Source organism: Rhinolophus ferrumequinum, chromosome 4, assembly GCF_004115265.2.
Source record: "Rhinolophus ferrumequinum isolate MPI-CBG mRhiFer1 chromosome 4, mRhiFer1_v1.p, whole genome shotgun sequence".
In the NCBI taxonomy this organism is placed as follows: Eukaryota; Metazoa; Chordata; class Mammalia; order Chiroptera; family Rhinolophidae; genus Rhinolophus; species Rhinolophus ferrumequinum.
The window spans coordinates 53,717,582-53,733,617 of NC_046287.1; the positions used below are offsets into that span (position 1 = coordinate 53,717,582).

General features: G+C 48.2%; 1 protein-coding gene across 1 annotated transcript in view; it reads left to right on the top strand.

Moving 5' to 3' along the window:
* The window catches only part of COL4A2 (collagen type IV alpha 2 chain), a 181,916-nt gene that overhangs the window by 154,767 nt on the left and 11,113 nt on the right, over nucleotides 1–16,036 (top strand). Inside the window, exons 30-39 of the mRNA XM_033105154.1 lie at nucleotides 2,635–2,796; nucleotides 4,503–4,673; nucleotides 5,495–5,638; nucleotides 7,776–7,898; nucleotides 8,214–8,395; nucleotides 10,643–10,706; nucleotides 10,907–10,981; nucleotides 13,512–13,619; nucleotides 14,388–14,495; nucleotides 15,381–15,452. Of these exons, the coding sequence (XP_032961045.1) occupies nucleotides 2,635–2,796; nucleotides 4,503–4,673; nucleotides 5,495–5,638; nucleotides 7,776–7,898; nucleotides 8,214–8,395; nucleotides 10,643–10,706; nucleotides 10,907–10,981; nucleotides 13,512–13,619; nucleotides 14,388–14,495; nucleotides 15,381–15,452 (1,209 nt within the window). The remainder of the gene's footprint in view (nucleotides 1–2,634; nucleotides 2,797–4,502; nucleotides 4,674–5,494; nucleotides 5,639–7,775; nucleotides 7,899–8,213; nucleotides 8,396–10,642; nucleotides 10,707–10,906; nucleotides 10,982–13,511; nucleotides 13,620–14,387; nucleotides 14,496–15,380; nucleotides 15,453–16,036) is intronic.

Here is a 16,036-nt window from a genome sequence, read left to right on the forward strand (position 1 = left end):
CATGCTTGTATACACAGGCTCAGATGCACACACCCACACACATGATCGTACACATGCCCACACACATTCATGGATGCATGCCCACTCACGCACACATAATCCACAATCACATACGTACATGCACACAGACTCACACATGTGTACCCACACGCTCACCCCCTTACACATGCTCCCATGAGCTCCCTTGCACATGTTCAGATGTACATGCTCACACTCTTACACACAAACACACCCACACACTCACCCCCACCCTTCACACTCACACTTGCATGTGCTCACACACACGTCTGCACACACCCCTGAACCACACCACTGTGTCCAAGGCCAGCCAGGTACACAGGCCGCTGGGTAAAATTACCCATCAGTGGGGACCAGATGCCAGGACATCGGGGTCTGCCCTTGGCAACTTCACTATCTCCTGGTCCGTTACGGAGCATAAGGTGTGACTCGGTGACTGCAGAGACTAAGGAACGGGTGATGCTGTAACAACTGTGCCCCAAGCTCTTTAACATAAGAGGGGGGACTTCTAGTAGATTTTTTAAAACAAAACTGTTTCCCACAGGTCTCAAAATGTTTGACCATAACAACAACAAAAATGGCAGCAGGTTTCCTTTCGAGTCTGTGGAGGTTTTCCATGTTAGCTGTCACCTTAATGACCAGCTTGTTTAGGCAGAATATTTTGTGTGATCAAAGTTCTAACTTCTGAAGCATAAAGTTCTGAGAAACTGTTTTCCATTCAGTCCACCCTTGTGACAGGAGCCGTGGGCACACGACACCACGTCTGGCTTGCTTGGCCGTGTGGGGCAGTGACCAAGGCCCCCAGTGCAGCCTGTGTTTCTGAGCAGAACTTCTGAATGAAGTAGTCACCCAAGTTCAAGGATCAGATGTTTAGCTGAGGGAAGCTGATTTTTTATAGTTGTTTCTTTTTTTAAGTAGATATTCTACACATAGAAATTGACTTAGAGCATTGAGCTCCAAATCACTCGTCATGTCAGACAACTGAAAGAGCAAAATTCCCCGTGCCTGAACTTTTTAAGGTAGCCACTAACGTAGCAGAGGTCACTTCATGCTATTAATTCGGGGCATGGCCTGTCCACGTCTATGAGAGAGACGCCCAGAAACTCGAGCTCAGACTGCCCTCGACCCTGTTGGCCCCAGCTCCTGTGACCTTACTTGCCCAGTGCTCTCAGTTTATCCAGCCTTAAGGGCACTTGGTGATGAAGTTATCTTGTCTGTCCTTGTGGAGGAACAGAGTATTGTGGCAGGAGCCTGGCTTCCCGGTAAAACTTCACCACCTACACCTCCACCTGTCTACTCTCACAAGACCGTTAGCAGCCACTAGCAATCACACTTTCCCTGGAGTTGTTAAATCTAAAGATAGAACCCAAAACAGGAGTGGCCTCATTTCCCACAGGAATACTGGAGTTCATGAGAATATATACATCCTGCTCATTGCAGACCTTCCTCCCCCCATGGGGTTGACGATATCAGATAACTGGGAGACAAGCTGGAGAGTCGGATTCTGGATTGGTCCAAGACTGACTTGGTCCCTTCCATTAATGCCTTTCCCCAGCCCATGTCTCCCCCACACTTTTGTCTGCCTCCTCCTCTCAGATGAGTCCTGCACACTTGATAGGATGGTCGTGGGATAAATGAGTGAGGGCCCCTGAAAGTCTTTGGAGAAATATACAAAAGGCAGGTGTTGGCCCTTCCACTGGTATTAATTGGATGAATGGCACAAACTTGAAATTCCAAGAAGGAGAAAATGCCTAAATACAAGGAGATCCAGGGAGTTAGTGTTTTTAAAAAAAAAAAAAACCTAGGAGAAAATTATGCTCAGAGTTATCTGACCACGGGTAAGGCAGTATATTCTAAACATAAAATCAAGGAAAGAAAGCAACAAAAACTTGCATAAAATTTGCGCGCAAAAACATGCAAAGTAACAGATACACCCACTTTTTCCTCGGTCATATTTGCCAGGTTTCTGTCTGTGCTTTATTGCCAGTGCTTGATGCTGAGAAAACACTGGGAGGAGAAGAAATTGGGACAGGCGTTCTGAGATCAGTGGAATAGCATGTAATAAAAAGCATGAAGCTCGTGTTTGCTTTGACCCCTTGAATCAATTTCTAGGACACTTTCCTAAAGACATGACAACAACATAGACATATATACCAAAAAATCTTCCTCAGCACTGTTTATGAGAACAAAAAAAGAGGAGGGTGGGGGAACTAAATGTGTCCATGTGATGTGTACAGGGTATTATTCCTGTAACTATTTAACATAGAATATTTTAAATGTAGCAAAATGATCAGAATATAACGTCAAGTGAAAAAAAGCTAGATTATAATGTTATTTGTAGTGTGATATCAGTTCTGTAAAATGTCTTTTTCTAGGTATATTTACGTGAGTAGAATAAAAGGCCAGAAGGAAATATGCCAAGATGTTAGTATTTATCTCTGGGTGATAGCATGAGTTACTTTGATCTTATCCTTTATACTTCTTTGTATTTTCCAGTGTTCCTACAATTCAGAAAAAAGTAAATCCTGTTTTTGTTGACTAAATCTGAGGAGATAGATGCTATTTGCAGTGAACCGTATGGGGTTGACCTCATGGCTCTTGTCTCAATTCCTGCAGGAAGCCAGGGGATGCCAGGAATGCCAGGCCTGAAGGGTCACCCAGGCTTCCCAGGACCTTCAGGACATCCAGGACTGCCCGGGCCACCTGGCCAGCATGGCTTCCCCGGAGGTCCTGGCCAGGAAGGGCCCTTGGGGCTGCCAGGTGCCTTAGGCCATGGAGGTAAGGAACCAACCCTTCCATCAAGGGATCTCATACTGACAACTGAAGAAGCACTACCCTCCTGGAAAGTTCTCAAACTGCTCCAAGGAACCCCCCTCTCAAGAGCTGTAGGGATTCTAAGCCACCGTGCGTGGCGTAAGCAATAGAAATGTATTCTCTCACAGTTCTGGAAACTGGAAGTCTGACATCAAGCTGGAGGCAGAGTGGGGCCCTCCTGAGGCCGCTCTCCTTGGCTTGCAGACGGCCACCTTATCCCTGTGTCCGCACATGGTCGTCCCTGCAGGAGGCTAGGAAGAGGCCATGGTGGTGCTGAAGGAAATCGAGGGCCCATACGTCCCTCGGGCACCCTCCAGGGCGACCCTAGTTCTCTCCTTTGCCATAGTCAAGTGACACCTCTGTCTAGGACCATAACCGGAAAGCACCAGGGAACCACTGTGCCACGCAAAGACCAAATGTAAGCCAGACATTTCCCTACACATGGGCCCGGAGCTTCCCCCAGGAGTGGCCTCAACTGTACCAAAAACTAGATCCCCTGGGCTACCCACTCATTTTACAGTACCAGACATCCTGGGCGGAAGGTTTGGGGACTTCTGTGTCAGTGTTCACAGGCCTTGCCAGTTCTCGACCATGGGCCATCAGTGGAACACAGAGCATCCCATGGCATGGAAAGATCCACACAAAAGCCCTGCCCAAAAGGAGCCTGCAGTTCAGCTGGGGAGCGATTTACATATAAAAAAGGCTTGCATTTGGCCAGGCCATGCCAGCTGAGGGACTAGACCCCGAGGCGCCCGGTTTCCGAGGGGCAGTGGAGCGAGGCAGGCTGGAACTATCTTGGGAGAAAGGGAGCCAGGCATGGAAGATGAGAAGGATGGGAACGGGGTCCTTCCCAAGACGAACAGCACAAGCAGAGGTAGGAATGCTCAAGGAAAGCTTTGGCACTGGGATTCCCCAAACCAGCCAGGGCGAGAGCTTAATCTGAGTAGGGGACTGGTGATCTGGAAAGGGAGATTGGGTCCAAGTTTAGAAGGCACTGAACGCTAAGCTTAGGAGTTAGATCCCCTAGGCCAGGGGATCGTTGGGGGATTTTAACAGAGGGATGCATTAAGAAAGCTGGAAGCTTATGTTGTGGGAGGCCGGGGCCAGTGGTGAGCGGGGCAGCTGCGGATACCCTAATGAGGTCATGAGGGGGGAGTAGGGAGAAAGGGAAGGGAATGGTGGGCGCTGCCAACGGGGCAGGTGCAAGTCCCCTAGAACTTAATCCCCAGGCTGGAGCCAGCAATGGCCACAAGGGGCGGGCAGCCCAGGAATAACCTCGGATCACATCCCGGCTTAGACTCGGCTATGCCCTTTGCACCCACCTGATCGTTCCACCACTAATAACTTCATTCCTTTGGATTCCCGAGGCAAGAGGGCTTCAGTGAACCGAGTCAGATTCATCTCAATGTCATGTTTGGCTTGAGTCCCACAGGTTAGCCTCCAGCTATCAAAGAAAAACCTCTTTAGAAAGGCCAACCCTGTGGATTTTCTACATACTCAGGTCACACCTTTAAAACTCACCTTTATTGTTATAGTTTCCCATTTTCCTTCCAGGAAGATTTTCTTATCAGAAAAGTTTTTGTAACGATGCCTTGAAAGTACCATAAGAGGAATTTTCTGTGTGTGGTTTGTTCATCCTGTTTTATTTTCTTTCCCCCTCTCTTTGACAGGTCTGCCTGGAGATAGAGGGGACCCAGGTGACACCGGTGTCCCTGGCCCTGTGGGCATGAAGGGTGTCTCTGGTGATAGAGGTGACCCTGGTTTGTTGGGTGAAAGAGGTCATCCAGGAAACCCTGGATTTAAAGGAATGGCCGGAATGGCTGGTGTCCCTGGACCAAAAGGTAATTGTATAACATGACAGGGAATTACCTTGTGGGGTGTTGGGCACGTTAATCTTGGACTTGGGAGAGCTAGAGGCTAGCCCCACGTGCCTGCAGGCTGAAGCCTCAGAACTCCCCGACCCCAGGAGGCCTCAGACCCTGAGAAAGTGAGCCACTGCTGTTTATGCGGGGTGTCAATGCCAATTTTTTAATTAACTAAGAAAGAGCGACTGCCTGAGGAATAGGACTTATGATCTGTGTGGGGAAATTTGTGGCGAGTTTCCCTCAGGAGACTGGATTCAGATCCAGAGGCTGGCTGGTGAACAGAAACTAAAACTAAGGAAAATGCTTGGTCACCAGCATAGGTTTATTTGCATACAACCTGAGAGCAGTTTATCTAGAAGTGGAGCCTTCTGGCCTTTTGATTATTGCTGGAGGCACAGTGGTCTGATTTTACAGGGCCTCTTTGCCAGATTTCCATGCTGCGTGCAGTGTTAATGCATGTTAACTTCTAGGGCCCCTTCTAACCTCTTCTCCGTGGGCCCACTGACCTACGTGACCTTCCAGTTTTCCTCGTGTCCTGCCTGACTGCTGTGCGTTTGCCTTATGTCTTACCCCCAAAGGCTAGACGGCAGATGGGCCAACTCTGCACTCCTCAGTCTGTACGAAGGTCCACTGGCAAACTCCTTAGGAAATGGAGCCCCAGAAATCCCTATTTTAGGTTAAAAATCTTAGTATCTCGTCACCTGAGTGACTCCATAGGGTGCCATGGACGAGTGAGACTCACATATCCCCTGCATGTAGGCATGTCTAACTCAGCACTTTTCTCATTCCCTCTGAAGGGAGTCGAGGTTCACCCGGGATGGATGGTTTCCAAGGCATGCTTGGACCCAAAGGAAGACCCGGGTTTCCGGGAAACAAAGGAGAGCCCGGATTTTTCGGAATTCCAGGGCTGAAGGGTCTGGCTGGTGAGCCAGGGGTGAAAGGTACGTCCAACTCTCTGAAAGTCTTTCTGGCAGGGTGGGGACTCACTTTCCTGGGGGCATTACACTGCTCTTAAAAAAGAAACTAACAAAAACTGGAGGCTTTATCCCGGCCTCAACACACTGACAGTGGAATAAGGGAATAATCCTAACCAATGGAAACTTTCAGAACAAAAATCATGGTAGCACTGAGAACCAGCTACATTATAAGAAACATATCCCACCACAATTATTCCATGGTCAGCATGAGGAGGTGAGTCCAGGTGAAAAGCAAGGGGAAGTTCATTCTGAAGGAGGAGAGTACCGTTGGCAAAGGAGGGCCATAGACTTCTAGGTGGAAGGATACAACACCACAGAGACTGGCCCACAGAAATCAGGCGGGCATCTCAGGACCCCGGTGCGAGGCTTCTTGTTCAGGAAGTGTGTTACCAACAAGCCACATTTGCATGTCTTTTGTTCAAACACGTTTATTCTGAAAGTATCACAATGATCTGTAAAAAATTACTAGTCACAAGTGTTGGCGAAGATGTGGAGAAATGGGAACCCAGTGTGGAAAACAGTTTGACAGTTTCTTAAAAAGTTAAACATAGAGTTACCCAGCAAATCCACTCCTAGGTGTGTACATCCTAGAGAACTGGAAACACATGTCCACAAAGAAACCACTACATGAATGTTCACAGCAGCATTATTTATAATAGCCAAAAATAGAAACAACCATTATGGGCAAAAAAAATCATGGGCTATCCATGTCAAGGAATATTATTCAGCAATACAAAAAGAATGAAGTTCTGATGCATGCTACAACGTGGATAAGACTTGAAAACTTTATGCCACATATTGTCTGATTCCATTTTTATGAAATATCCAGAATAGGCAAATCTATAGAGACAAAAAATTAGATTAGTCACTCCTAGGACTGGGGGGTAGGGAGTAGTTGGGGAATGACTGCTTTTTGGGCTGATGAAAATGTTCTAAAGTTATTGTGCTGATGGTTGCACAACTCTGAATACACTAAAAACCATTGAATTGTTCTCTTTAAATGAGGGACTTACATGGTATGTAAATTATAACTCAATAAGCTGTTTTTAAGAAAACTTAATTACTCCCCAAAGAGTTATATAACTTTTGCAAATTCTTAGAAATTTGCAAAATTTAGACATTGCAATAGACATTGCAGCCTCAGGCACTATTATTTACAAGCTTTCTACTCACACATTTTCAAGTAATCTTCATGTTAACTTAGGGTTTATAGGCCATAGAGCAAAAAAATGATATTTTAAAGTGAAATTACTCTTGGATTTACATTTTCTTTTCGGCTCCACCACACCTTTCCTGCAGCCTCTTTGGGATGAAGTTAACCTTGGGGGTGCCTGTCTCTCCACTGGATGGTGAGCTCTCCAAGAACAGGAACAATTTATGGTTTTTGTCCCCCTCAATATCTAGCCCCGCGCTAAATAGTCAGTAAGTGTTCAGTGAAGGAAACGAAATTATTTCCATTCAGCCAAATCTCACTTACCAGCTTCCCTCTCATCCAGTAAACACAGATTCTGGAACATTCTCAGCCTGAACCTTAGAGCACAGTTCTCTGACTAAGGTCCCCTCCACCTCCCGTTTATTGACTCCTTGAAAGTCCCCTTGCCACCCCCCACCAGCCTATCTCTGTGACCTCGCAGCTCTGGCTGACTCTTCGTAAATTCTGAGCCTCAGCTGGTGCTGCAGGAAGAGGATTGAGCGGGCTCCTTCCTCGTTTGATAATTTGTGCTTTTGATCAAGTTTGATCGCTGTCTCATCAGAGTGCAAATCAGTAACACTCCTCGTGCTCTGTGTTACCCTATCACACTCATCCCTGCGTTGTCCTGGCAGCACTTTTGCGGGGAGCAGGTCCTTCCATCCCGACGTGCTCTGCCTGCACCTCCACTGCAGACAAGGGGTGTGGGAGGGGACAGAAGACAGGCATTTTGTCTCAGGGAGCCTCAACCCCAGGATGCAGGCTTCTAGGTGGGGACCCGCCGCCCCTCAGCTCAGAGGCTCTCAGGCTTCGGGTTTTGAAGGACAGCAGCAGCTGAGAGGCTTTCTCCACCTGTGTTCTTACACCTGGTCCAGAAGTCAAGGGAAATGACTGCATTCTGTTCCCTTCCAGGAAACCGAGGAGACCCCGGCCCCCCAGGCCCTCCTCCCATCATCCTGCCAGAAATGAAAGACATTAAAGGGGAGAAAGGAGATGAAGGACCTATGGGATTGAAGGGATACCTGGGCATAAAAGGTAAGGCGTTGCCAACAGGCCCGGTCTGACCTCTGAGCTGGCAGGCCTGGGGGGTCTCATGCCTCCCCACCCAGCTGCATGCCCACCTCTGTCTCTCAGTCTGAGATGCCCCTGCACCCACACCAGCCTTCATTGTGTCCCAGCCTTTCGGGCACCCTGACAACGCTACACATGGGCTCACGGGTGGTTCTTTGAGGCCTGAGTAGCCTCGCCTTCCCATTTTAAGGTTTACAGCACTCGGGACTGCCACCTCTAAAGCTTGGGGAAGCTCGGTGCCGTCCTCACCAGGGCGTTCCCCTTGGGGTCTTCTTGCAGGTATCACAGGAATGCCAGGGATCCCGGGACTGTCGGGCGTCCCTGGGTTGCCCGGGAGACCCGGCCACATCAAAGGAGTCAAAGGAGACATCGGTGTTCCCGGCGTGCCTGGTTTGCCAGGATTCCCTGGTTTGCCTGGCTCCCCTGGAATTACAGGATTTCCAGGTTTCGTAGGAAGTAGGGTAAGTGGGCGCCTTGAACTCCATGTCTACTTGTCAACTCCTGTCCCCAGGCTTGTGACCTGAGCACTGTGGCCCAGCATGTAGGGGGTATAAGTGGTCAAGGCACAGGTTCAGAGCTAGAGCCCCAGGTGGTCCTGGGTCCTGGGTCAGCGTAAGGAAACGCTGTGCTCGCGCCAACACCACCAGTGACTAAAGTGCCGTCCACACCATTGCTGCCCTTTCATGGGCTTCGGTAAATAAAGCATGGTGTCTACATTTTTTCACTGGGGTCTTCAGAGAACAAAACTTGATTTTCTAGAGATCCAGGCTCTAAACTCAAGCACATATATGACATCAGGACTGAAAACCCATTACTGAATCATAGCATGGAGGACATTCTGGCCTGCCATTTACTCATTTCTTCACTCAACACATGTCATATGAGCACTTGCTATGAGCCAGGCACTATGTTGTCATGGCAACAGTTGTGCACGCTGACCCAGGAAAGGGCTGTCTCCTCTCCACCTCTGTGTCTTCATCTGTAAAATGCAGGTAGTAGCCACCTTACAGTTTTGTTCAGTGCAGTGTAGACAGTATATGTAACATGGCACAGAGTGTCTCTCTATAGATCGTATTTCATGGAATTATCGTTTTATCCTCTTTCATGTATGTGTATTATACATTCACAGTCCTCAGCACACAACTGACTCCTTTCTGGCATTCGCAGTGGGATTAGCGCATTTGTGGCAGATCAGAAGGTCTGACCACTCTGTCGTGAATCTTTAGCAGCAGGCCCTGGCTTGACCCTCTGCCCAGCCCACCCGGGCGTGCATGAGGTCCTTAGAATTCTTCAGATGTCTTCTTTCCCTCACTCCCAAAATCTGTAGCTGCAGGGATCTTATAGCCAGTCTTTTATGCAGCTACGTAGTCAGGTCATGTAAAAAAAGAAAGATGTATACGTCTACCGAAGGACGCATATGACAATGTTCTCTCTTTATTCATGAGAGCCAAAAACTGGGAAAGAGCACAAATGCCCATCACCGGGAGAAAGAATAAATAAGCATGACACATTCAGATAGTGGACTAGTGCTCAGGAGTAATAAGAGAGTTATTGATAAACGCAACTACACGAGTGAATCTCCCAGACTTCAGGTTGAACAAAATAAATCAGAAACAGGAAGTACGTATGATACGATTCCTTTTTTGTGATAGAGGCAAGTCAGAAAAGAAGCTACCTTGGGCAGGATTGTTGACTAGGAAAGGACCCAAAGGAACTTGCTAGCGTGCTGAATGTTCTGTCTGTGGGTGGCCCATGAGTAAACATTCACTGAACATCTAAGATGAGTGAACTGCACTGTATGTATGTAAGTTATGCCTCAATAAAGCAAGCTTTAAGAAAGAAACAATACCTCATGATCTAAGCGAGGATCTTGCCTCTGGCACATCTGCTCCATTCCTCCCACAAAATGGAGCTTTATGAATAATTCAGAGACCGACGTTAAGCTATACGAGGAAAGGGCAGTCCTGACGTCCCAGGTCGATGCTAAAGTGGAGACCAGAGGGAGCCAGGTAGACCAGAACGCCCACCCTCCCTGTGAAGAAGAGGCACTTCCGAGGGAAAAACCAGTTTCTCTGGAGTCCCAGCGTAACCCAGACGTCATCCCAATCTCATGATCAGCAACCAGCGTCGTTGTGAAGTCTCACTGTCTCCCCAGGTAGAAGTGCACAACCATGTAATGTAGAGAGGAGGTTTTGGAATGTGGCAGCCCAAACTGATATCCCCATTCTGCCCGCTGAGTGACCTTGAGCAAAATACTTAACCATTCTGTGCCTCGATTCCCTCATCTGTCAAAGGGAAATAATAGTACCTACCTCCTAGGGCTGTTGTGAGAAATAAATGGAGCTCTTGAGATGGGACCCAACATGTTTGCCAGTGGCAAGCCTGGCAGAGGGGAAGAATGCGGTTCGCCGTGGGTATTCTCACCACTGTCATGGACATGACCTGTATCAGCGACGTTATTAATTTCAATAAGTCTGTGCAGCTAGTTTCATTTTTACGACTTGAGGGTTTAATCAGAAGGGATAAGCAAACCACAAACTATATTGCACTGAAAAAAACTTGGAGTTTTCTACAAAATGATGACATCACAAACCTTGGGTGTTATTTTTTGTTTTCATACTGAATAGTTGGCTACACTAACCTTCAAAATTAGCAACTTATTTCATGAACAGCCTTCTAAGGTGGCTTCGCGTTTGGCTTTGCTCTAGGGTGACAAGGGTGCTCCAGGGACAGCAGGTCTTTACGGCGAGATCGGCCCCACGGGTGATTTTGGTAAGTGTTGCCCAGATGGTGAAAACAGGACTTCCATAATCTGGAGCCTTCTGGGCAGGGTGATGTATCAGATTTGCAGATGCTGTTAGTTTTTTTGAAACAAATTATTCTTATTAATAATGTAGCACAGTAAAAGTTACAACACTAACCACCTCCCAATAGGAAGACCTGTTCTCAACCATCTTTTTTGCATGTGACAGGTGATATTGGAGACACTATAGATTTACCGGGAAGCCCGGGCCTGAAAGGGGAACAGGGCATCACTGGAATACCAGGTACCTAAGTCATTTTCCATCTTTATCTCAGCAACAGCTCTGACCTTTTGTCTGTGGCATCACTCATGAGCTAGCTTGTCTAACTTATCACTGTTTGGTGAGCCCTATGGATCGTGTTATAGGGAATAGTTTAAAGTCTTCAAGCCCAATGTGCAAGAGAGACTCTGAGATGTTTAATTAAATTCAATTTGAAGACAAAGTCAGGAAACCTCTCTCTTGCTCTCCTAAAAGGGAAAATAGCCAGAATCAACACTCATAAAATCAACATTTTGGTCCATAAAATGTAAGTCATGGAAAAGAAGCAGAGCCGGGGTTGCTGGGATACATTATAAGGCATAAAGCAAATTACTTAATGATGGGAGCTTCTCATAAACAGGGAATGGTCTAGAAGAAAGGTCAGTGGGAGCCGGGCCCAGTTGTTGAGTAAGATAAGACGAGGCAGCCCCCAATGTGTGCACTGGGGGACCTCATGTGGCAGGAGCTCGCTCATTCTCTGAGCATCCCTGAAGTTCAAGGTCAGAATTCCTGCCTGGAATCATATCCCAAGGGACTTGCAATAAAATGAGGACTTCTTCAGGGGGACCCCACACTGCATAATCTGCTTGGAGCCCGAGTCCTTCTAGGGATGGCCCTGGATGGGGGGAAAGAGTCTGCCCATGTGATTGGCCAATGGGAGGGATACTGAGCTTGTTCTTTATTTAGAAAGAGCTCCAGAATGGAAAGGGGTATTCAGTCTAGCATAGGACCCGTGGACTATCACTCAGGAATAGGCAGCCTCTTCTACTAGCCTTTCTGGGCTCATGTGGATCTATAATTAGGTCTCCCAGGGGTACCCTGGGCTGCTGAATCTTCTGGCTCTTGGCTGGCTGAATCTCTTGTCCTAAATAATTCATTTGGAAGTTTGGTTTATAGAAGTAGAAATGTAAAACTATCTTTGCCACGTATCACGAACGATGACCTCATTTGTACAACTAAAAATGTGTCGTGGAGAAGAAGCTATTTTGTCCCAAGAACTGCGGTTGTTACCCTTGAATGTTTAGGTTTTAGGTCAACCGTGGAGCTAGGTAATGGAGTCCCCCATTACCAGGGGCTGCATCCCAGGGGCAGAGGGGTGATGACAGTCATATCAGCCTTCCTTGGGAGTGGTCCATTCTCCCTAAGACAAGTGACGTGTGCCTCAGTAGGGTCAGCCACAGAGCTTGCCCGATATGGCACAGGGAGTGGGCAAGAAGTCCTGGGTCAGATCGGCTCCCAGACTTGAGGGGCATTGGGAAGCTGGGGCTCAGGCCTGGTCACTCAGAGGATGAAGGGACAGGCTACTCTGGACTCGCTCAGTTTGGGTGGTGATGATGGAAGTGGTTTATACAAGAAGAATCACTGCTTAGGGGTTGGAGCAGATTAATAAATCTTAAAAGTTAGTAAAAAAATAAGCAGAACTCCTTAGGTGGTTTTTCTTTAAGACCACAGATACTTTAACAGTGTTTTGTCTAAGTAATTGCCTCATAGATTTAAGAAAATACTAGAAAAAGATGTTTGTGTGGAATTCAGGTTGGCCTAAAGTTTTCAAAATCTTCCAGCATACCAGAAATAACAGACATTGACAGAGAATATTTTCACTAATGTGAAGGCAGCATTTCTCCAACTGCCCCTCGACCCCCTCAGAGGTACCTGAGGTACTTATTAAAATGCAGATTCCAAACCTAAGTCACCTCTGGGAGCAGCTCAAATATCTGCATGTTTCATACATTTCCCAGATTTCCCTGGCACGTCACACATTGAAAACCATTCTGATAAGGGCTGACTAGTTGTAATCAGATAAGGGCTCTGATGGTTAACACGGGAGCCAAAATGCAGTGGCTTAGAACATCAACAAGCCGTATTATCTCCTACATTCCCTGAGGGTCAGGAACTCAGGAGCAGGGTGGTTCTAACTCAGGGTCTCCCATGAGATTCCAGCCATGCCGTTGGCAGGGCCGCGTCATCTGAAAGCTGGACTGTGGACTGGGGCTGGAGAATCCACTTCCAAGATGCTGCCTTCACACAGCTCTTGGTAGGAGGCCTCAGTTCCTCAAAACGTGGGGCTCTCAGGGCTGCTTGAGTGTCCTCATGACATGGCAGCTGGCTTCCTCCGGAGCAAGTCATCCAAGACAGGCAACAAAGCGAAAGCCGTGGTGAATTTTATGACGTAGGCTTGAAGTGACATACCATCATTTCATCAGTGTGGTATCTGGTGGTGTCTCACTTCGAACCTGTTCCGTGTGGGAGGGGACTGCATGCAGATATAAATACCAGGACGTGGGGACCGTTGTGTGCCAGCTTGGAGGCTGCTGACCACAGGCTCAGTGAAGGAATTAGGTGGGGGAAAAAAAAAGAAAAAAATTAGTTGAGGAAGGAATATGTTTAGATCCCCATTCGGAACAGAAGCACCCACGTGGTATTTAACTGGCATCCCCTTGGACCCTACAAGCATTAAGCCCCAGTTTGGTGCCATGTCTGTGGTTTGTTGCAAGCAGAAAATCTGTGGTTACAGGTATAAAAGGATTCTTTGGAGAGAAAGGAACAGAGGGTGACATCGGCTTCCCTGGAATAACAGGCATAACAGGAGTCCAAGGCTCTCCTGGACTTCAAGGGCAAACAGGTAAAACCTTTTGCAGCCACACAGTCTTCCCCCAGCCCTCACCCTCCCCAGACGTGGCGTGATGGTGCAGCAGCCAGTGGACCTGAGCACGGCTGAGCCTCCAAATCTTCAAGACCCCAGGACAAAGGCAGCCAATCTCCCGTCTCCTTCTCTGCTAGGATCACACCCACCCCAGGAGGCTTGTTTTACTTGTTGCCGATTCACTTAGCTCTGCCTTAGGACCCAACCCAGCTACGGAGAGGCACAGGGGCCTGATGGAAGGGTTTGTGTGGCCCCGTGTCAGTCTCTCCATAAACACAGACTAAGTTCTTGTTACGGGATCCCTTTCATGAATTTGCATATGCAGAAATTCGTTTGGGGATCCCAAGTGAATGATGGAAAGCAAACGGTGCACTAGTTTCATGTTTTTTGGTTATTTCTGCTTTTGATTTGTTTGCTTTTGCCCAGGAGCTGTGACTCTGACAGGCTCCTCCTCAAGGGCTTGTTTTGTGGCTTCTTTCCAAGCTTCTGTTTGGGTGACAGGATGAAAATAAGAAAACACAAGCTGTTCTCTCTTTGGCAAGGCTGAGCGAAATAACCCCATTGAACTTGAATGTAGGGTTCAAAGCCCCTTGGATTCCTGGCTTGAATGGAAGCTGGTCTTTTCTCAAAAAGGACCGCCCCACACACCCCATCCAAGCAGGATCTGAGCTGGAGGCTGGGCCAGGAGGCCTCTCCCAAGGTCTTCAGGGTTCCTGTGTCTGATTTAAGGATGTGTTTGTCCCTCAGGCTTTCCAGGACTGACAGGCCTGCGGGGTCCTCAGGGAGAGCCAGGCCGGGTCGGAGTACCAGGCAAGAAAGGAGATTACGGCTGGCCAGGCAGTCCGGGCCTACCAGGTAAGACCGTCCCTCCCTGCGCAGACACAAGCACACAGCGCTTCAAAGGCAGATCTGCCAGTTGGGGAGCGACCCCTTAGCCAGCTTGGCGTCTCTCCAAGCTGTTTTCTGTAAGACTCTGAGATGAAAGGCAGGTGTGCATGGTTTGCTGTCCACACAAAACTCACCTAGTACCGGGTCTGCAGTTGTCCAAGCCCATCAGGAAAGAGACTGACGCGCTAGTCTGTAAAGAAGAGCGGTACTCCCCAGAACAATGAACGACAACTGCGCGCTCCGAGTCAGTGCACAGGCCATGCAAAGGAGGGCCCAGAGGGACAGACACAGGCTGTTCTGCCACCGGCTTCCCAGCTTCCCACTGAGCGAGGTCTGGTGGAGCCGGTGGCAAGATTTGGAGGGACAGGCGCTCGGCTGCTCTGTTACTCAGAATTAAGGGTGACTCACCCATCTCCACGCTCACTGTCCACATCACGGGAAGAATTGCTGCTTGTGTCCTGTGTCCTACTTTAGAAATGTTTATCCTCGAGAACCCAGAGGGAATGGAACTAATGCCAGGCTGTGGGTTCCAGGCGGTTTTTACAAACCAAGTATGTACAGTGACTCAAGCACCAAAAAGAGGAATGAAACACACCACTCCCCAGTTCCCTCCTGGCTCTAACGAGTCTGTAAAGATTCTATGAAATCAATCTTTAAGTTAAATGATTCTCTCAAGTGACATAGAAGTGATTCATTTACATGTCAGAATGTACACGGAACTTCTGTTTCCCAGGGTTTTAAATAAATTGGATGTGTGACCGTGTCATAGCAAACAAAAACATGTCTGAATTATTTTAAGTGTTTCTCTTTGCTCTCTGATGCATGAAATAACCATGAGTGAAACCCACACAGGTTTTCCGGGCAGCCGAGGCATCGGTGGATTACACGGCTTGCCAGGCACCAAAGGCTTTCCAGGATCCCCAGGTATGCAGCACCGCTGTGCCCAGCAGGGCGGTTGGGGTGGGGGGAGCTCGAGGGGCCATTCTGGATGCCAGGTGGGGGTATTCGGGGGCTCAGAGAGCAGGACTGCTCCATGAGGACTATTTGGTCATCCCTGAGGCCACATGGACTCAAGGTCCCTGTGGTTCTTTAGACCACTGAGATGCGATCCTTAAGAACCTATCCCCTTAAGTCAGAAATTGTGTTGGACGGGCCCATCAGGCTTTTAGAAGGAAAGAAAAATGTTTTGCTTTTTCAGCAGCATCTCGGGGATGTTTACAGTGCCTTTGTGCCCCTCGATTGTCCAAAATATCTGCTTTGCCCAATGCTCTATCTGTAATCTTTCATGTCATTTGGCACAGGGAGGACAGTTGGTGCCCAGCCTGTCTTGGGGCTGTCCTTTGAAACAGATAATGCTGTCTTAGCTCAGGCTGCTCTACCAAAACACCACAGACTGAGGGGGCTTACACAACAGACACTTATTCCTCACAGTTCTGGAGACTGAGTTCTAAGTGTAGGCACGGTGCGGTCCTGGTGAGGGCCCTCTTCCTGGCTGCGACGGCCAGCTT